The sequence below is a fragment of the Aptenodytes patagonicus genome, chromosome 6, assembly GCF_965638725.1.
Source record: "Aptenodytes patagonicus chromosome 6, bAptPat1.pri.cur, whole genome shotgun sequence".
Taxonomy (NCBI): domain Eukaryota; kingdom Metazoa; phylum Chordata; class Aves; order Sphenisciformes; family Spheniscidae; genus Aptenodytes; species Aptenodytes patagonicus.
In genome coordinates, this window is record NC_134954.1 from 60,571,212 (window position 1) to 60,593,517 (window position 22,306).

Here is a 22,306-nt window from a genome sequence, read left to right on the forward strand (position 1 = left end):
TGGTTAACGGGGGAGGTCCCGGAAGACTGGAGGCTTGCCAATGTGACGCCCATCCACAAGAAGGGCCGGAAGGAGGATCCGGGGAACTACAGGCCTGTCAGCCTGACCTCGGTGCCGGGGAAGATGATGGAACGGCTCATCTTGAGGGCGCTCACAAGGCATGAGCGGGACAACCAGGGGATCCGGCCTAGCCAGCACGGGTTCATGAGAGGCAGGTCCTGCTTGACCAACCTGATCTCCTTCTATGACCAGGTGACCCGCCTAGTGGATGAGGGAAAGGCTGTGGATGTGGTCTACCTGGACTTCAGCAAGGCCTTTGACACTGTCTCCCACAGCATTCTCCTAGAGAAGCTGGCGGCTCACGGCTTAGACAGGTGGACTCTGCGCTGGGTGAAAAACTGGCTGGACGGCCGGGCCCAGAGAGTTGTGGTGAATGGAGTTACATCCAGTTGGCGGCCAGTCACGAGCGGTGTTCCCCAGGGCTCAGTACTGGGGCCGGTCTTGTTTAATATCTTTATTGATGATCTGGATGAGGGGATTGAGTGCACCCTCAGTAAGTTTGCAGACGACACCAAGTTGGGTGGGAGTGTTGACCTGCTCGAGGGTAGGAAGGCTCTGCAGAGGGACCTGGACAGGCTGGATCGATGGGCCCAGGCCAACTGTATGAGGTTCAACAAGGCCAAGTGCCGGGTCCTGCACTTTGGCCACAACAACCCCATGCAGCGCTACAGGCTTGGGGAAGAGTGGCTGGAAAGCTGCCCAGCAGAGAAGGACCTGGGGGTGTTGGTCGACAGCCGGCTGAACATGAGCCGGCAGTGTGCCCAGGCGGCCAAGAAGGCCAATGGCATCCTGGCCTGTATCAGAAATAGTGTGGCCAGCAGGAGTAGGGAAGTGATCGTGCCCCTGTACTCGGCACTGGTGAGGCCGCACCTCGAATACTGTGTTCAGTTTTGGGCCCCTCACTACAAGAAGGACGTTGAGGTGCTGGAGCGTGTCCAGAGAAGGGCAACGAGGCTGGTGAGGGGTCTGGAGAACAAGTCTTATGAGGAGCGGCTGAGGGAACTGGGACTGTTCAGCCTGGAGAAAAGGAGGCTGAGGGGAGACCTCATCGCTTTTTACAACTACCTGAAAGGAGGTTGTAGCGAGGTGGGTGTTGGTCTTTTCTCCGAAGTAACAAGCGATAGGACGAGAGGAAATGGCCTCAAGTTGCGGCAGGGGAGGTTTAGATTGGATGTAAGGAAAAATTTCTTTACTGAAAGAGTGGTGAAACATTGGAACAGGCTGCCCAGGGAAGTGGTGGAGTCCCCATCCCTGGAGGTATTTAAAAGACGTGTAGATGAGGCGCTTAGGGACATGGTTTAGTGGGCATGGTGGTGTTGGGTTGACGGTTGGACTCGATGATCTTAGAGGTCTTTTCCAACCTCAATGATTCTATGATTCTATGATTCAGTGGACACTTAAATGTTCCTAATGAATGCCTTTAGGTACCTAAATCTCAGTGGCATCCGAAACAAACACTACATGAAGTCTAGGTCTACTTCGAAGCATCACATGCCTCTGGAAGTTTATGCTTTGCTGAGGGGATGAACAATGACAAGGAAGAACTTGAAGGATATTGGTTTAGGTCACCAGTACTCACCTTCTGGTGAGCCATCATTAAAAGAAGCTATAGTCAACATTTTACCTATATAATAGTATAAATGATGAATGGACATATTTATGTAAGTTCTACATTCCTAAAATGACAAGGTCCAGCTCTCCTCTTGATACAACAAGGCAATACTCTTGACATTGTAGCAGTAGGGATTTTTGGTTTGGGGTTTTTTTTGCCAGCATGGGACAATGTGCAACCTGAGTAAGTTTGAAGATGATACAAAATTGGGAAGAGCAGTTGGTAGACCAGATGGTTGTGCCACCATTCAGAGGGACATTGACAAGCTGGAGAAATGGGAAAACAGGAACCTCATTAAGTTTAACAAAGGAAATGCAAAGATCTGCACTTGGGCTAGGAATAACCCCATCCACCAACACTGGTTGCAGCTGACCAGCTGGAAAGCAGCTTTGCAGAGAAAGACATGGGGGTCCTGGCAGACAACAAGCTGACCATGAGCCAGAAATGTGCCCTTGTAGCAAAGGCAGCCAACAACATCCTGGCAGCCAGGGTTGCCTTGGGAAGAGCATTGCCAGCAGACAGAAGAAAGCAATCTTTCCCCCATACTCTGCATGAGTGTAACACTACTGGAGTGCTGGGTCCAGTTCTGGGCTCCCCAGTGGAAGAAAGACATGGACTTACTGGGGTGAGTCCAGTGAAGGGCTGCAAAGATGATTAAGGGACTGGAGCATCTTTCATATGAGGAGAAGCTTGACAGAGCTGGGACTGTTCATCCTGGAGAGGAGAAGACTCAGGGGGATTTGTTATTCTGTGAGGGCACAAGGACTCTACTCAGCGCAGCTACAGCTGTGGGATAAAACCTGGAAAATGAAATCCTGACATAGAAGAAAGAGTTTGTGGAAATTCACTTAACATATGAAGAAGAAACCAGAATTAGGATTAGGCTGGAATTAAAGTTACTTGCTGGAATGCATTGTGTGACTCCTGGTACAGCAATAAGATCTCCCACCATCTGGATGGCCAAGTTTATGGCTTTAGTGTCATTATAGAATATGAACTACTGCTATTATTATTACTATTACTAAAACAAAATCCCAATAAACTTCGGGGCAAGAGAGAAAGAACAGAAGGATATATCCATTAAAAGCTGTCTGGAGACAAGTCTGTGGTGTTCAGTGGAACTGAATGCCAGACCTCTGGAGATACATTTGGGCTTTTTGGCTTTGCAACAACCTTGTACTTGTAAAGTTAATCATATTTTTGTGACTAAATCTAGTTTATCTCCATGATGCTGAGCTGCACCTTGTCAGCTTGCTGGCTACATGTCTGAAGGTCTTTGTGCTATGTTCCATCTTGCTGGTTAGAAAAGCCTTGCTTTATTGATTTGGTATCTATAGCTGGAGCTTTAGGTAGAGGTCATGATAAGCAATGTTCTTTTAGATTTTCAGCACTACAGCTGACTGTTGACAAAATGAGATTTTTAGCTTAGCTCAGACTTGGGCTGAAAAGTGTCAGGTCCTCAAACCCGTCCACAAAGGCTTGGAAGATTGCTGCATTCTGAATGAACATTAAATGTAATTAAGGGAAAAATCAGTTCCTTCCCTTAATCTACTTAGTAAAACGTGATGCAGAATGCACTAATGTCATTACATACTATTATATTGCACAAGTAGACACTAGAGGATGTCTATAGTTTCTGTTTAGCTACCAGTCCCGCAGGCCTTGGGTGCTATTAATAAAACATATAAAATTGTAATAGTAAAACAGATGTCAGGCTTGATATCGAGGTCCAATTCTAATAAAGGACAAAAATGTCTATAACCAAGGAAGCATTTAGAATCTTACCTGGAATGAATAAGACTCTTATATAAAAGTAATACAACATACTTGACAATAAAATAGAGGAGTTCTACTTTCCAAATTTCAGGCAGAGTTTTCCTGGTCTTGTAATGGCTTTGTAGTGTGGAGGGGTAAAAACCAAGAAGGTCCACGCGCAGAGCATGCAGGATTGTGGGCTCAGTGCTATATGTAATATAAATATTCCTTGCAGAATTCAAATGGAAAAGGACTGGGAGTGAAAAAAGAGTAGAGAGGATGAAGGCTCACAGTGCTGCTGTTCTTATCGTTAGGAAACAGAGATGGCTTGAGAGGAGCAAGCTGTAGCCAGCAAAAAGATATCATTAGGCTAAGATGCCACCCCGTGCAGCCACACGGGCAGTATGAATCACTGTACTGGAGGGAGCAATGGGAGAAGTTAATATTGCTATCAGCACAAACAAGTAAAGCTGTTGAATTTTTGCATTGATGAGAGATACAAATAGGAGTACTGGAATACTCAGGCCAATTCTTACAGCTAAACCAGCCAAACATAACCCCAATCCTATTAAAAACCCAACACACGGCACAGGTTAACTCCTGCACTATAACAACTGATGAATAAGGAATATTTTTAGTAGAACCTACCTGTGACCTTGCCCAAGGTGAGTGATTTTATGGCCTTAAAATCAATCTCAGAAAAGTTGTGTTTGAGTTTGAGAACTTGATCAACCTGGAAGAGGTCAATAAAATTAGTTCATTACAACAGCATGTAGACACCCCTAGATCTCTCTGTACTGCAAACTTCTGGGAACGCTCTCAGCTGCAAATCAGTTAATTCTGCCCCCAAGCGTGATTCAGTTTCTAAAGATAGCAAAGTGAATGTGCTTTGATTTTAGCATGAGAAGCTGAAAGGTACACCAGAATAGTCATATAAAGGGCTTTGAAGAAACCTCCCCTGCAGAAGAGCTTAAAATGTTTGACACTGAAATCCCCCTGCTTCCCACAATCCATGTCTAGTCACTTCAGAATACATTCAAAGGAGGCCTCTCTAGAAATGTATTGTGAAGAATTAGTTGCATGTAGAAGAAAACCACAGTGCAGCAGACAACAGAAGACTGGTACTTGAGGAAAACCCTGGCTTTTAGCATAAGCCTCCTTCCTAGATAATCAGGCCTACCCACCCCAGTTGCATGCTAACTGTGTTATCATTTTACCACCCAGACATGGAAACTGTAGAGGAAAAAACCTGTGGCGCTCCCTGTGTTTCTTTCTCCTTCTCATTCTATTCCTTAACACATGGCTTCTCTGTAGATTCTGCCACCTTTCCCTGTTAAATGACTGCTGTCCAGATCTAGACAATTTGTTTTGTAATATGAACTACTATAATTAGCCTCAGAAGGAAAGCAGAAGGAGCAGTAAGATGGTCGTCTTCTCCCTGCCTTGGAAAAACAGGCGATGCAGGGAAACAAGGCAGAGGAGGGTTCTCGTCTCTCATAAGGTTGTCACATTCAGCATGGCTTGCTTCTAGCAAAGCAACAGGGCACTGTCATGCACATGGTGGCTGCATCCTGCGTTCCCTCAGCTTTTCCTTTTCTGTGAGAGGATAAGGCAGCTGGGGTCACATTCTCCCTTGGGGCACATATCCTAAATGAAATTACATTCACAGGTGCTCATTCCTCAGCTGTTTTTTCTCCCTTTGGCAGCTTTTTAATGATCCATACTGTATGCTTCCTCTGGGACTACAGGTCACACAGACATCCCTAAGCCCCAGAACCACTCCAATGGTCCAGATGAACTTCTGGCCAAAGGTGTTTCCTAATTCACAGATTGTCAGAGACAAGGGAAGGATCACTCAACAGAAAACACCATGGTTGGGCACTCTTTGAAGTAGGGTCTGGATAGAGCTTTGGTCTAACCTACAGGGCTGTTCTGCTGCTGCACCAGCTTTGGTTGCACCAGATCAGTGTGAAACCTTTGCCTCCTGCTGGCCATCAGGCATTGAAATCAGTGGGTCTGTTTGTGGTATGAAGTATTGTTTAACACTCAACATAAGCCATGGCATACCTGAATGACGAGCTCTCTGCCTTCTCTGTTAATCTTCACATGGTGCAGCTCTCGGTTGGCAAAATTTCCAGAGTCAATGGTGAAAATGAGGAGCCCATCCTTACTCAGCTTGTATCGGACCTGTAAACTTCCTTAAAAGCAGAGCAAAATTCTACATATAAAACCTGTGTCAATAATGAGGTACTGTTCAATACCTTTACACAACATATAACTCATTTTCTTTTTATTACAGTGGAGTAACAAGGTTAAAAAGTCAAGAAAGAGGTTGAAGAGAAATGAAAGAGTTCAAACTGTAATGAAAAGTGTGAAAAAAATAATGCACTGGAAGAGTTTTCCTTCCTACTAGCTAACAAACTCTGCTATGGAGAAACATAACTTAATTGAGTAACTAAGTATATCAAAGGAGACCGTGTCTGTCTGCAGGTCAGACATTTAGCACTGCCACAAAAGCTGATCTACCCTAGTCTGTTAAGGATCGCTTCCACCAGAGGGCATGCAGGTCTTGCACTGTTCTATTAAACTAATATTCATGGATTTTACTAGTCCTTTTCATCAAGATGTAACAGACAATGCAGAAGACAGTGACAACTGTGAGAATTATAACTTAATTTCAAACATTTAAAGACCCAGACTCATTATAATTTACATGCAGTACAAGAAAAGATATATTGTAAATTATTATACAGAAAAAATATTTTTACTTTGGTGTTCTAACATATTTGAATAAATAAATATAGTTCATATAAAATGAATGCCAAACATCTCTTTCAGTCTTTGTATCAAAAAAAGCATTGTGACTTCTGATAAATAACAGTACCATAACAAATCAAAATGCACAAAAACCCAAGGAATCCAATATTAATTTTAATCCTTCCACAAATGACTACAGGGAAAAAAATATAAATATACACACACATATATATAATTTAAAAGGAAAAGAACCTATTCTGACAAAATCCTTTCAAGCTTACTTTTTTGGGAATTAAGTAGCAGGGAGGAAAAAAAACTCTCTGAACTTTTGGAGCTCTTTTTATGCATCAGCAACCCAAATACATGGAACAAAAGTGGTACCATAGAGTTAGAAAGCTTTTCTGGGGCCACTTTGTTACTGTTTCCAAGGAGAAAATGAATGCTGACAGCACCACAACCCTGAGCAAAGGGTCCTTCATTTATTCTCTGTTGTGAAAATCATCACAAAAAACCTCCTATCTCCTTCCATTTCAGCGCTTCTGTTAGCACAAGTCCAAACTATTCCAAGTATCACTAGATTTTGCAGAAGGCTACAGGCAATTGTTACCTATGCTGAATGATAGGGACCAACTGACTGTTTGTCACTGAAGGATGTGTTCTCACTGGTTTTGCTCTAGGACCGGTTTCAGTGTTTGCAGCGGCAATGCTTGTGTGCACATCACGATGCAGCACCAAGTCAGAGAAGCCTGCGGTACACCTGCACGAACTTCTGCATATGCATGGTGCACTACAACGTTATTCAGAGGCACCTCTGAACCCCAGAAGCAGTCTGACTGTTTAATGAGGTGAATGAGCAGCCCTGCTTGGCTCCTATATTCTGCCATAGTAATGCTTGCAGGTCTAGAGTTAGTGAGAGAGGACATGGGGCAGTTCTCCTTCACTACATAGTGCGGACGTACCTGCTCCCTTCAGCCTTCCAAGTCCTCCCTCAATACAGGTCAGCTCTGTTGTCCTACAAGTTGCTGTAAAACCACTTTAAAAAGAGCTTAAAACAATGTCTAAATTTCCCGCAGAGGGGGAATTTTGCCACCTCTACACAACTCACAGTGAAGTTGGCAGTCCTTTCAGATTGGACCCAGAGTCCAGTTAAGATCATCTCTCCTCCTCTTCCCTCACCAGGATGTTTGCTGCTCAAGCTCCTAAGAGCTGCACTTTTTGTAACGTTCAGTATATCCCAGATGGGCATTGTCACTCTCTGAGCTTTGGAGGATAGAAACAAAGCTTCCGAAAACAAGAGGGAAAATGAGAATGAACTACTAGGATGAAGGCTTTTTAGCTGATTGAGAGGGCTGCTGGATCAGGTGAGCTTTTACAGTGAAAATAAAAAAAAAAAGGAGATAAAAGGCATTTACTTTCTCACACATAGTCATAGATGTTAGAAGGGAATTTGTGAAGAGGTCAAGGTCAGTAACAACTACTAAATTATTCAGTGTGATATTACAGGTCCTGATTCAGCTGCCACGAATCATACTGCAAAGCTCCCATCCTCTCATTGCATAGCCAGGACAGGGAGCTACTGTCTATCACCATTAATGTCACACTTAAAGGTCCAAACTTAAATCACAATCCCATTTTCTGGTACTAAATGAAAGATGCGTCAACAGGGACTAACAGTGTAAACATCTTACAATCACTTTACTCTAGAAAGACATGAGAAAAGAAGCCCAAGTGCAAGGGGGAAGTTAAGGGACCTTCTTCCGACTTGCTTGTTCGGGCAGTGGGAGAGTCGATAAAAAATGGAAAGGTTGCCTGACCCTGCACACCACAGCTGAGAAGACCACACAGAATAAGCCGAAACTAACATGTGACAGTGCAACGGATTGGTCCAAACTAAAAATCATGTCCCAGCAGAAGTACTTCATAGGCTGCCTCTTACCTGGAGCCTTTGAAAGGGGCGTAATGCAAAAAATGGAACAGGGCCTAGATTTGGTCGGTGACCTTCTACTAGCTGCTTAGTTTGTAAATGTGAAAAGACTTCTCTGCTCTTTTCCAATGCTATGAACACACCAGTATATAAAATATAAATGATACTAGTATATCCAGGTGATCAACATAGCAACCAGCACATTTGTGTTCAAAGAGAGACAGCAAGGTATACAATCTATCTAGGCTCTCAGCTGCTGCAAACAGGGGTTTACGCATTGACTTCATCAGAGAAGCACTGATTTTAAACCACAAGCCATCTGTTCGATTTGTTGGGAGACAATGGAGGACGTTCTTGACATTCATTAAAAACAGATCTTACTTTCTATAGTGGTACAATTTTACCTTAATCATTTAAAGTGATCAGTGAATAGCATCTTATTTTATCAAATTGCTTTGAATTCCAATGGCAACTTTTTTTGGATGGCTGGTCTTCAAAACCATTGAATTTAAATTGGTATTTTGCCTGGGGTCAAATTTGCATTAATATAAACCAGAAGTGCATGGGCTCATCTCCAGAGGTGTTTTGGAATTTACAGCAGCGTAGCTGACAGCTGATTTTGGCTTGCATTCAGTACCGAAACTACTTCTGTTTTCAGAGTACAGAATAATTTGTCTGGCAGATTACATTGCCATTTTTCTACCTGACAGGCAAAATAAATGGATTATTAATTAGGATTATTATTAAGAATTTTTTTTTGTCCTCTGAATTTTGATTATCTGGTCCACTGACTTTCTCCATCACATCAGCCCAGTGTCACTAACTGCAAATAAAAATCTGTGCATAAACCAGCTCTGTTCTCCCTATTCTCTATTCTCTATTTTGCATCATTTTTGCCTCACAATAGGGATTCACACTAATCATGAGCAGTGTAATTTCTGGCAGTCTTGTTGCAGTCATGCCTGTCATCCTCTTTTCAGCTCCCTGTGTCTGAGCATGCACACCTGGAGTGCCATAATGCTCAAGCAATGCACTGCCTGTTGTGTTTTCTTCCTTCTCTAATGTATATGGAATTGCTGGAGGCAATTTCTATTAAGTCCATAAAAGAGGGAGGGAAGGAAACAGAGAGGTATCATGTTTTTGGCCTTGGGCTGGAAAATTTTACTGGGCATATTACCCCAGCAGTGTTAGGTGAGAGTAGATTCACACTTGATTATTACAGTCATCCCTTTCAGCTTCAAATTGTGCAGACTGCAGATCAGCATGGAGATATGCTGTGCTAGCTCCAGAACAGCCCAAGAGGGGAGCAGGCATAGTTTAGCCACAGTGTTACAGAGCACAGCATGGCCTCTTTTCGCCACTTCTGGAGGAAATGAGTCCACGTGGGCTGCCATGTTACTGTGATGAGACCACTACCAGTATCAAAGCTGGCTTGCTACGCATCACTGTGATCTTCAATCTGTAATCTGCAGTAGTATAATCCACGACTGTAGGGCTGAATGACATCTCTCTGCTGATATCAAACAGCCACAGAGCCATTTTAACAGGATTCCTGGGGGTCCCCTTGTGCAGAGGGAAGTTCTGGGAAATAGAGACCAAAGGGCAGTATTTATGCCATCCCATGCTGGTGATTACGGGATGACTTTTCTGAAACAAACACTCCCAGGACACTCTTTCAGTGGTGATGGAGGCCAGGGTTAGTACTTGCTAGCAGTACACTAATGATCAGTGTCAGCATAACCAACCTCCAGGCAGCTACGGGAATAGCATGGTGCCTTCAAACTGCTTCTATCTTTTTGCTGAGGACAAGAAAGATGTAGTAGCAGCTCTTAAGTCTAGTGGTAATAAGGACATTAAACTGGTTAGAGATTTCAAAGCGTTCAGCCTGAAGAAGAAAAAAATATTCCCAAACTGCACAGTGTGAAGAAATACCTTGGCCGTGATGTTACATATTCTATGTCCAAAACCTTTTCTGATTGAACATGTCAGCTGGAGAGTTGTCTTTCTTTTGCCTCTGTCTACAGCAGTGCCTCAGTGGAATGTCAGAAACATCTGGTGGCTTTGTGGCCTATGCCCACTAACTTTACATTCATTCTGGATTGCCAAAGCATGTGTTGAAAATCAAATAGTAATTTTTAAATCATCAGCTGGAAAAGGGAGCATGGGAAAATGTTACAAAAAGTGTTCTAGCTCAGGAAAAGACTTCCTGGCTTGAAAGATCTCACCCAGTGCTAGGTATTTGGCAAAAAGGTTAAAGCAGCTCTGCAGAAAACAAAAAAAGGATACCAGGAATTTGGTCTATAAATCCATCATTCATAAGCAAGGCTCTTGTCACACATGTCACCAGGACCACAGGTCTTGTGTCATTTAGTCTTGAAGAAATAAACAGCAAGGAAAGGAATGACATGCCTTTGGAGTCTGAGACTTTTCTGCAGGACCTTCATTTACAGAAACTGGTTTTAAATGAGCCCAGATTGAACCCAACATCTCCGCCAACTTCAATAGCACTTTTTAATGACTTAAACTGGCTGGAGCAGCTGGCAAGACATCTTGCACCGCTCAGAGAAGCTGAGGTTAGTTCAGGGAGCACATGTGGGTGGCACACATAAAATGTACAACTTTATCACGATCACATAACATCAGGAAAAATCATGTAAATCAGGACAGCTGACAACTCTGATTTGGGAGAAATGTGTATGATAAAATAATGAAAGACTGCATTAGGAAAAGGGCCTTGGACTACCCCTGCATGTCCCATTGCCTCAGAGGCACCCAGAAACAAAGGAGTTTAAGATCAACAGAACCTCTTACAGCTGTCTCAAACCGGCAGTCACCCTCACCAGACTGTAAGATGTTAACTGCACCACCGCATCCACCCTCAGCATTCACGCTCAGCACTCACCTGAGCTATAGCTAAAAGAGAACATAATTAAGGAAGGCACCAATTAAACAAGGGGTGGAATATATCAGTGAGGCTATTGATGCTGCTATTATGAAAAAAAATAATATTGAAATATTTAGCCCAGACAGCCTTTTGCAGCTCGTAAGGTGGAAATGTTTGTTCACTCCTGATTGCAGAACAGTGCATGACAGTTTTCAGTTGTCTCTACCACAAAATATCTCTCTGGCAACTTGCACAGCTTCAGTGTGACAGTGTCCCTCTTCATAGCGTAGATATTTAAAAATGAACCACCATTTTCTCGGTTAGGAGAAGCTGCCTGAGAAACCTGCTCCTTAATTAGCAGCTTGTCCCCAGGGATATTTACTCAGTAAATTTAGTCTTCAGTGGAAGTGCCGCTGGTGATTCAAAAGAACAGGGCCCATCTCTTCAGCATCCAGTGGTGTTTAACTAAGAAAGTACTTGCACATTTTTAGGAGGTGACTCTTGCTATTTGTTTTGCATGGAAAAAAACCAAAGAGGCGAAACTGTTGAACATGTTTGTGGATATGATTATTCAGTGTCCTGGTTTCGGCAGGGATAGAGTTAATTTCCTTCCTAGTAGCTGGTACAGTGTTGTGTTTTGGATTTAGGGTGAGAACAATGTTGATTACACACCTATGTTTTAGTTGTTGCTAGGTAGTGTTTACACTAGTCAAGGACTTTTCAGCTTGGTGCACAAGAAGCTGGGAGGGGGCACAGCCAGGACAGCTGACCCAAACTGGCCAAAGGGATATTCCATACCATGTGACGTCATGCTCAGTATATAAAGCTGAGGGAAGAAGAAGGAAGGGGGGGACGTTTGGAGTGATGGCGTTTGTCTTCCCAAGTAACCGTTACGCGTGACGGAGCCCTGCTTTCCTGGAGATGGCTGAACGCCTGCCTGCCCATGGGAAGTAGTGAATGAATTCCTTGTTTTGCTTTGCTTGCATGCATGGCTTTTGCTTTACCTATTAAACTGTCTTTATCTCAACCCACGAGTTTTTCTCACTTTTACCCTTCCGATTCTCTCCCCCATCCCAGCGGGGGGGCCGGGGGGAGTGAGCGAGCAGCTGTGTGGTGCTCAGTTGCCAACTGAGGTTAAACCACGACATTCAGCTATTGCATTTGCTTAGATGACACTATTTCATAGGGTTCAAAAAAAAAAAATCCACCCCCCAATTTTTTGTAATCTCTCATGGTAGTGAAAAAAATAGGTGCTTATTTGAACGTCTCCCACTCAACGCTTGGGACACTCAGGACTTAAGGATCATATTCAGGCCATCCCATATTAAAAAAAATACTTTCACGTTGCATTTCTTCAACTTAGGAAAAAACACACCCCCAAAAGCCCCTAAAGGAGCCTATCTGGAGGCCCACAACCTCAGTTCACTTTGCAGCCCTGCTAGGCAGCTGGAGCCAGATTGAGAATGTCACTTAAACATCAACAAATGTAGCTAGTTCCCTTACGTGACTGACAAATGTGTTTAACCTTCGTAGACATCTCATTCCCACCAGCCACCAGTTGGCTTAACACAGGTTGACCAGCAATTAAAAAGGAACTGGCAGATGCTTCTTGCTCCAAAGCTAGAAGATACTGCAAGTCTAAAAGATGACCCAGAGGACCACAGTCATGTTCATCATGCACATACTGAATGGCTTAAACACAGAGCTTATTCCAGTGATTTTAAGGGGAACACTTGTCTAAACAAAACAGCCCATATCCATGCCGATGTGGCTGGGCCTAAAATGGGAACAGGGCTAACCCATGGATGTGGTATAATACTACACACTGTCTCTCCAGTTTAGCTCAAGGGTAAGAATACACAGTGGTGTATTTATGTACACTGGAGGCGATGGACAGAGCACTGCCACAATTTGGGATCTACCAGCTTGATGAGTGCTGACAAATCGTCTTCTTTCATTGTGTCACAGTTTATCCATTGGTGAAATGGTTGAATGTTAACATCCTTTGGAAAATGACATGAAACCACTGGGTGAGCAGCAATTTAAAAAAAATACTGTTAGTCATGATCATTATCTCTCCGTTCCTAGATACTTCTTTTTGGTGAAGGAACTGGTTGCTGTTTCTTTTACAAAGTGATGCTACATTAATTATCTTTTTTCCCTGAAAGTGACTGAATGTAAAGATGAAGGAAAGAGCTGAGGGCATCAGATGCAGTTAAATCTCTCTGAAATTACCTGTTTTCTGATGGTGAGATTTATTCTCGTAAATTTTAACCTATACCTTTTCTACACATTCTTTTGAATTTTAAAAGTCACTTAAAGACCCTTCATTAACAAAAGCTATCTGAACGATACTATTGGATCTGATGCTCAGATCTCTCCTCCTGTCTTTAAACATACACTGCATGCCATTAGTCTTCTCATGGTCAGACATTCAGTAGGCCCTATGGTTTACTCACCTTTGTATGTAGAAGAATCTTGCCAGGCTTTCATCTCACACTGTACTTTTCATTTAAGACTAGCGTAGCAGCCAGGCTGGCAGGAAGAGCTTTTATTCTTTAGCCAGTGAATGAAATAAAAAGTATCATCCTATGAATTTTATTCCAAAAGTTCAACCTGGCATTGCAAATTATGCATCCCCACTAACTCTGTGCGAACAGCTCGCAGGCAAAAAAGACTGAGTTCCCCTGTTGTGATACCCTGAGGAATTCATACCAACCTGCCCTCACCGAGATCCTGGCTCATAGTTTCCATTCTTTTCCTAATATCTTTCAACCATTCCTGTTTCAGTTTTGGCAGTACAGATACCTGTTCAAGCAAGGACTTGTTTCATGCTGACCTAACAAATAACCATAATGTTCAGCAATGAGAACATGGAAAAATATGGTCTGGACAAAAAAAAAAAAAAAAACAATAAATTTGAGCACTACATGATGTCTGTGGAGCAGGAGAGCGAGCAATAATCTTTTAAATAAAACTAGAGAAAAATAATCACATGCCTCTCTTCTCAAACCTCCTTTTCACTCATTCATAATAAAGACAGCACAGAACTTTGTGGATTAATGGCCTTCTGAGGTTAATGATCTGTTTGTGTTGAGCTCTATAGACACTGCCTGGCTGGTCACGAACCTCTGGGAAATGTTCTGCTCCTCTTAGATGGACCAGTAAGTCCATCTCAGCACTGCCTATTTCATAGGTTATGCCAGCCTCTGTGACTGGAGAAGTTGGATCCTTTAATCAATGACCTTCTCATGATTATAGCAAACTCTCAAGGGCAATATTTGAGTTTCATAACAAGCCACAACCATTGGCATACAAAGAACTGACTCATGTTCTTAAGTCATCTAATGGAGAAAATTAGAGGAAGGATGAAACATTACTTAGTAACAATCCTAGTACAAGAACCATATAATGGTAGCATTGTGATGACTTTTCTGTAGCAAAAGACATGCTTATACACACATACATTCACTACTTTACCTTCAGATGCATACTTCTGCAATCTTTCACAGAATCATAGAATGGTTGAGGTTGGAAGGGACCTCTGGAGGTCATGTTGTCCAATCCCCGGCTCAAGCAGGGACACTTAGAGCCGGTTGCCCAAGGCCATGTCCAGACAGCTTTTGAATATCTCCAAGGATGGAGACTCCACAATTCTCTAGGCAAGACGTGTCAGTGCTCAGTCACCCTCACAGTAAAAAAAGGGTTTCCTGATGTTCAGATGAAACCTCATGTGTTTCAGTTTGTGCCCATTGCCTCTTGAGTGGCCTTGCAATGACATCTGCCAGCTCTCTCAGCACTCGTGGGTGCATCCTACCAGGGCCCATGCATTTATGTATGCCCAGTTTGCTTAAGCATTCCCTGATCTGATCCTCTTCCACCAAGCATATATCTTCCTTGCTCCAGACTTTTCTCCTGGTCTTAACCTGGGATTCCTGAAGGCCAGTCTCGCTCATAAACACTAAGGCATAAACACCCAATTTAATCAGGCAAGAAGGACGAAGCCACCTTTTCATTATCCAGCCAGCATAACTGATACGTTATGGGAAAAATTAACATGCTGATAGGGATACTACAAGCAAGATAGAGAAAGAGGTTTGCTTGGACCCAGGCTGGGTCTTCCAAGTATTGTTAGCTTGGGCTCTGTGTTGTGTGGAAACAGCTACACTGCTCCAAGGCAGCACTTGAGCCAGCGGTTCTGCTGGACTACAGCTCTCACTACACAGCTCTCTATGTCCACAACACAGGTAATTCACAACTTAAGAATAACTGAAAAATGACTACTATCAATCCTCAGGGCTAAAGGTTTTGGTAAAATGGGTTCTCAAAAGACCCTCATTTCAGAATTATTGAAGAGCATATACATATCTGCAACATCCATTTAAACACAAGAGCTTGTGACCCTCTGTCCTTCCTCCCCACCCCTCTCAGGACAGCTCCACAGAAATCCAATAATAAAAATGACTTTTCAACTGCAAAATGTGAGCTAGGAACTTAAGTCTTCAAGGAGATAAACACCTCCTCCAAGCAAATGGGAATGTATGTTTTCTTCTTAGCTGATTATCTGCAGCCAGTGGTCTGGTGTTTTATGCCAGATACCAGTAAGTTCAAAGTCAGTCTGTATATATGCAGAGCACAGATCAATTATTAACTGCATGCTCAGCCTTTTCTGCTCAATGTAATCCAATTACAGTTCCCTTGTTTTTCCCTTGTGGGTCTCCAGAACATCTCTTGACCCTTTAGTACAGCAAAATGATCTTCATGAGTACAAACATGTCCATGAATTCAGCTAATGAGACAGATCTTTCAGTTCTCTCCTCTTGGAAAGCGAATAAAGAAATCTGCCAGCGTCCTTGGCTGAATGTTGTGGCTGCTTCTCCTTTCAAGTTAGTTTTGCACACTTAGAGATTTAGAGTGCCGTATGCTAAAACAAACAAAAAATATTTGGTTTGGGTGCCAAGTCCACCTCTTCCCTCAAAGAATTTTTAGTGCTGGATTTGAACTGAAAGCTCTAACCAGCATTCCTATTTTCTGTGAAGCATGCTTACAGCAGAGAATCATCCAAGGGATCAGAGATGTTTCTAACCACAGGAGTTTCTCTAGTTACATAAAGAAACTGATTGGGAGATCTCCTGCCACCCCAACGCTTTCTACTCGTGGTGCCACAGCCAGCCTCCCGTTTACAGGCAACTGGGGAAATTTTTTTTTACATTCACCATTCCCGATCAAACTGTCACCGGCCCCTCACTCAGTAAATACCATAAGATTTCAGGGCCAACTACAACAATTGCTTGAAACTATATTTAGAAGATATATAGTCCTATCTGCCGTATGAAATCATTTAATGGCTGTGAACCAGAGCTAGACTGGGAACAATTCTCAGTCACTCACAGACAGTTGCTTGAAAACTAGTCTCCTTAACAAAGCTGTCTCCTACACTTCCCAACACAACTCACTTTCCTGTTCCTGATCGGTTAAAAATAATTGTACCTGAACCTTGGCACCATTTTCCACTTCAGTCACATAAATTGTGCAGGTTGTTCAATGGGTGTTGAAAGTCTGTAAGCCAGAAGGTGTTCTCTAAAAAGAAGACAATTACACTAGCAATAGCACAGCCTAAAGGGTCTTTCTGCAGGAGTTAGTTATGTCCTGCTGTACCTACAGGCCAAAACTAAAACCCGCAAGGTGGTAAAGCAAAAGAACCAGCAAAATCACCCCTAAAACCCACCCCAGTGTTTCAGTAAGTCCTATTTTCCCTAATTATTTTAGTTTTACCCCATTGAACTCCAGAGTGCACAGCATGAACAGAATCAAAAGACTCTTTGCCTCAAAGACTGAACTAGATTTTTTGCCTTTCTTTACCACTGAATGACAAAAGCTTTGTTTTTTCCTGAGAAAAGTTGTTGGAAATGCAGCTCAACAGACTTGCAAGGCAAAAACAATAAGGAGAATTTACATGCCTTCAACAGAAAGGCTGCTTCTGACTTAGAGACAGGAGGAGATTACAGTAGATTTCTCGTTTATTAAAAAGAAAAAAATCAGTAGCTTCTCACTGACGACATTTGCTTCTTTTTTTCAGAGTGTTAATTCAGCTCACCTCTATTACAGGTTTTGGTTTCTTTTCCTATTTACTTCAAATATCAGCTGATTTCAAGACCTTATAGGACAGGGCAATGGAGTTGATGTAGGTCCTGCTACTACATTCTGAGTATCAGAGACCTAACCAAAGAATTACTCAAGCTGTTTTCATTGGTACTTTTGTTTTTAACTGTGCCTTTTTCCTTGTCTTTAATCTTTCCCATGCAATTTCAGAGTCTTGCTTTCCAAAAGAAATTGAGAACAGAGCTCACTGTGATGGCAATAGGTACTGGATAGAACGAAAGGTAAAAAAAGGACTCGGATTGTTTAGTTTCTTGTGAGATCAGATAATAAATACAGATAAGTTTTCAATCACTCTAGGATAGTTTGAGATCCTATCTCTTTTCTTTGATGCTGGCTATCTACTGTTTTTCTAGATTAGGAATCATATTGTTTCCATGGAGAAAGCCAACAACACTAAGAATCAAAGACTTGGGAAAACATTTTCTAGACAATATACTTCATCGTATTCATATCACATTTGATTACTTGGGGGGGAAGGAGGAATGGAGAAAGGAGAAGCACTAACAGTTTCTTACTTAACATTCTTCTCTCCCATCGATTATTGTCTTTAGGGATCAAGGCAAAGATAACAATACTAAGGTACTGGCAATTTGGTGAAATCATGTAAATGCAAAAATGTACAGTGAAAATTTAGCCTGGGAAAGAAAAAACTATTTTCTTCTTGGCAGTAGCTTCTCATGACGTCAATAACTTCTGTGGACTGACACAATGAAAAGGCTAATGAGAGATGTTTACCCATTTTCTGTAGCTTAGTAATGGGCACTGATATTAAAAATGCACTGCCAATTATTGCAGTACTGTTAATCTTTTGGATGTGGGATCAATGGGACTACGTGAGCTTTACATATATACCCATCTATATACACATATACATACCCATCTATATACAATACATACACATCTATATATATGTGTAATTTAAAAATCCATGGGTACACTATGTAAGGTTGGAAAGGAGAGGACAGTGCTAAGTTATTGTATACAATTTTCAAAGGCACATTTAGATTTAGAAGTGTAAGTATTAATGTCTTTAAAAACATCAACTTTTGAAAACTTACCCATAAGCTGCCAGGACATGAGCCAATTGATCAGAAGAACAACCCTGTGATATAGATAAGTTCTTTGGGTGGGAACTGTTTCTAGAAATATTAGTTGCTAGGCACTACTGAGCATCTCATTTTATAGACAGGGGTAATCTGTATAGATCTAGAATTTTAACTTCTACATTGACATATGGTGGTACCCAACATTTGTCATAACTTTACCTCCTTCATGAACCACCTGCCCTCTAAGGCTGCAAGCACTGGAAGGCTTTCTGTGTGGGCAGCATTGATCTGGGTGGGTGAAGCTATGAGTGGGCATGAGGAGATTTTATTTCCTTTCCCAGACCTGACACTGGCCTGTTGGGTAACTCTAAGTGAATCATTTTACTACCACAATGCTAGTGTCTCAATCAATACGTACTGTATCTTCTAATGATATGACCTTCTTTACAGACTGACAGTCCAAAGTGTGTTGGGGTTAAATATGATTATTTATTAATTTTACTGAAACCAATTGATTTTACAGAAAACATTTCACATCTGACTGCATTAGACCATGGCTGCCTATACAAGTTCACTTTCATATAAGCCCCTTTTAATATAGCCTAACTATGAATAAGCCTTGCAGACACTTTCACTTCTTTTATGTTAAATGTTTAACACAGGAAGTCTGAATTACCAGAAACATTCTTCTCATTGTCACTTTTATTAACTAATAATTTGCCTAGTTATTTTGTGGATAATAGAAAAGAGGAATAATAGCATACATGAGTAGTAGCTTGAAAAATACTTACAAAGGTGAAGTATTAAAGTATACGTAGACAGTTTCAACATAGTTTCTTAACAAGTGGAAAGGGTCTTAGGATTATGGCAAAGAACATTACTGCTCACCTCTTAAGTGAGAATGCCCATTCCCATTTCACCAGGAGCCTAACCTTTATTTAACCAACCAGTTATCCAGCAGGGACCTGCTTAGGTCCTACTATACACTCTCAGACTCAGCAAGATTCCTTGAAATGAGCCAGTAAGAGAGAAGGAAATGCATTCACTTTTAATGCTACAAAGGACATTGTTATTCATAGTCCAGTAACTTTATGGCAAGCATAAACCTCTTGGAGGAAGAAAGAGTAACATATCTGAACATTATTTTCATTGGAATAATTTCAATTCCAACAAGACTAAAAAATAAGAGGACATGAGATTTAAAAAATGATTACATTTGGGACAAAAGGCAGAGAATATACATGACAAATGAATGTCTTGAAAGAATGACACAGAAGCACGCACAGTGTAACCCTGAAAGAGACTTTCGGGAGTTAACCAAGGTCAGTTAGTTATCTTAATAATTCTTTGCATATAATGCTACATTTTATAGTCCAGAGTTTTGGAGCCTGACATCTCACCAACCCTCTAAACTACTGTTATCTTCATTTTAGAAGTGAATAAATAGAGGTACAGATCTGAGTAAAGCACCATTGTTTAAACTGCTTGAGTGTGCTGAGAGCTGCTCCACCTAATTTCTGGAAGTACTGAGAGTCCCTACCTCCACCTTAACCAGAGCGGAGATCTGCAGATGGTGCAGCTGCCAAAATGCAAGGCTTATCTCTGCTCCTGCTGAGCTGCTACAAGAGATCCCAGTGTCCTGATCCCCCCCCCCCCCCCAACCACCATTAGAGTCACCCCTTCCAGAACTTCACAATTATAGCTTGCTTATGGTTGTATTTAATCAATAAAAGTCAATTGACTTGTGTTTCTAAGGTAATTTTACACCACTCTAGCAGCAGTAAAGGCGATTTAAATGGATATTACATTTTCATTCACTTTAGGGCTATTTTCGATTGCCTGAGTGGCATCAAGAGAATCGAGTGTAACTGAGAAGCAGATTCCAAGGTTTCACCTCAGCAGGGGCTAACCTCTGCCACCCTCGAGCTATGCACTGGAATATCCATATATCTGATAATCATAAACACTTGCCTCCGAGAGCAAATCAGAGATGCAAATCTGGGACTGGACAGGAGAGGAGAGAGGGTTTCCTCAATAGTCCCACTACCCTGCTGTGACTTTGCTTAAGGGAGATGGGTCCAGGCTGATACTGTCTCAGCCACCCCTCCTAGGGATTTGGATACTCATCCCACACCAGCCTGAATGCTAGCCGCATGACATAACCAGGAGATAAACTACTGCAAAGCCCTTATAGAGAATAAAACCTTTTTTTTTTCCTTATAGTTTCATTTGACAGTACTTGAAAGCTTAACTATTTTGGAATTTGCAAGGCTTCAGAGTGGTCTGGGTCATTCGGTCAAATGCACATATTCAACCACATAGCATTAACTTTCTATTGTTCTGCCACAGGCTAGTGACTCACCAATATGCTTACTCATCACTTGCAGTGCTCCAGTGCCTGATAAATCTTGAATAATTCAAACATCCCCATTTGTCTAGGATGATGTTTGTCTGGAGTGAGTTTTCTGAAAGCAGTGCAAGGAGTCAGGAGCCAGAGTCTTATTGAGAAGACATAGGGCCTACGCCTTTAAAATCTTTACGTGTTTTCAAAAAGTCCCCACACCATGTACCTTTTAATAGAAAATGGATTTACACCTCATGTTTTGGTCAGTGAACCTAGAAAACTTTGACATTTTCTGGCTTTAATATTCAGACGTACTGGCCATATCCCATTGAAACAACCCAGTGAAGAGCAATACATGTGCCAAGACAGAATGCAAAAGATAAAATGATAATACATTTCTGCATCAAGTGTTCTTGTACATTCATGGTATTTCTCACTCCCTTATCTTGGAGGCCTAATGGATCTCAGCGTGGAATAAATAGCAAGGAATTGCTATTGTACAGTCTTGCCAAATGAAAGTCAAAGCACATTTTAAGCCCCAACAACCTGATTATTTGAAGACTGAATAGGCAAGCGTACCACTGAATGCCAAATAAAGGGACATAAACAAGAGTGATGGCCATTTGCATGAATTGAATACCATGAAGTTGATAAAGTTGCAGACACAGAAATGAACTTAAATCAGTGCAGAATTCTATACTATTCTCACAAAAACCAGTTTTCTCACAGTTACACTGGTCTCCCTTTGGTAGCAAATCAAGAGTACTTACCATTCTTGGAGAGAATCACAGCCAAATATTCATGAAAGTAGGTGTTGATGTACAGCAGAAGGCTTGGAGTATGTGCTGTGAGAAAGCTAAATGCAATATTTTCCTTGGACATGACAGCATCCACATAAATGGCAGAGCTTGAGGTGCTTGCATTTTTTGTGACAGGATAAGGTTCTTGGAAAATATAGGTAATGGAAGTGCCAGCTTCAAATAATGCAGAAACCTCTGAAAGCATATATAAACCAAGGGAATAATTTCAGCTATTGCATTTTCAGATCTCCCAGACAGGCATGGACATGAGCTGACTGCCTCAGAAGCAGAACACTGCAAAATGCCCCTGACCCAGCTGACATCACCGTTCCTTAATTTGGACAAGCAGTGTGTCCTTCCTTACACTCTGTCTGTCTGGCAAAGAGAAGAACAGTGGAGACAGGCCCCTGAATTCAACCATTTTAGTGCCGGAATGAGAGCTCCACAAGATGGAACAGGACAAAATGTCTGTCAGCCAAATAAACGCTTGGTTCACCATCTTCTGACAGCTGCCATGTAAGGCAATATTTTCTGTCTTCCCCCCATAGTAAAGACAATATATTTGTCCTTTCCAGTCTCCTTTTTAAACAAAATCATTATTAAAGCAACACATTGACCCAAAGACAGCCAGTAAGGAAAGCTGTCTTTGGTAGCTCCAAAAGAAGAGAAACATCTACCTGTGCATGCTCAGATCCCGAGAACTCATGCTTGTGTTTTCAATAAACACAACATAGTCTGGCCATGAAATACACAGATGTGATAACAGCATTTTTTTTCTAATATGAGGCACATTAAAGTCAGGATGGTGATATCTTCAGCTACAGACTGACTGCAAGTACTTTCTCCAATAAAGCAGCTCCACCTGTACAGCAGCATCTCCTAACAGGACAGTATGTGGTTATTTGATACGCCTCTTGTGGCATCGGTGCCAAATCCTCAGCTCATGTAAGTGAGCATATTTC

At 42.0% G+C, this 22,306-nt stretch overlaps 1 protein-coding gene across 1 annotated transcript in view; it reads right to left on the bottom strand.

Annotated features, from left to right (window-relative positions):
- Positions 1 to 22,306, bottom strand: part of CNTNAP5 (contactin associated protein family member 5) — a 310,358-nt gene that overhangs the window by 20,066 nt on the left and 267,986 nt on the right. The window contains exons 19-21 of the mRNA XM_076342919.1: positions 21,315 to 21,539; positions 5,495 to 5,625; positions 4,076 to 4,160 (exon numbers count right to left, since the gene is read on the bottom strand). Coding sequence (XP_076199034.1) covers positions 4,076 to 4,160; positions 5,495 to 5,625; positions 21,315 to 21,539 — 441 coding nt within the window. The remainder of the gene's footprint in view (positions 1 to 4,075; positions 4,161 to 5,494; positions 5,626 to 21,314; positions 21,540 to 22,306) is intronic.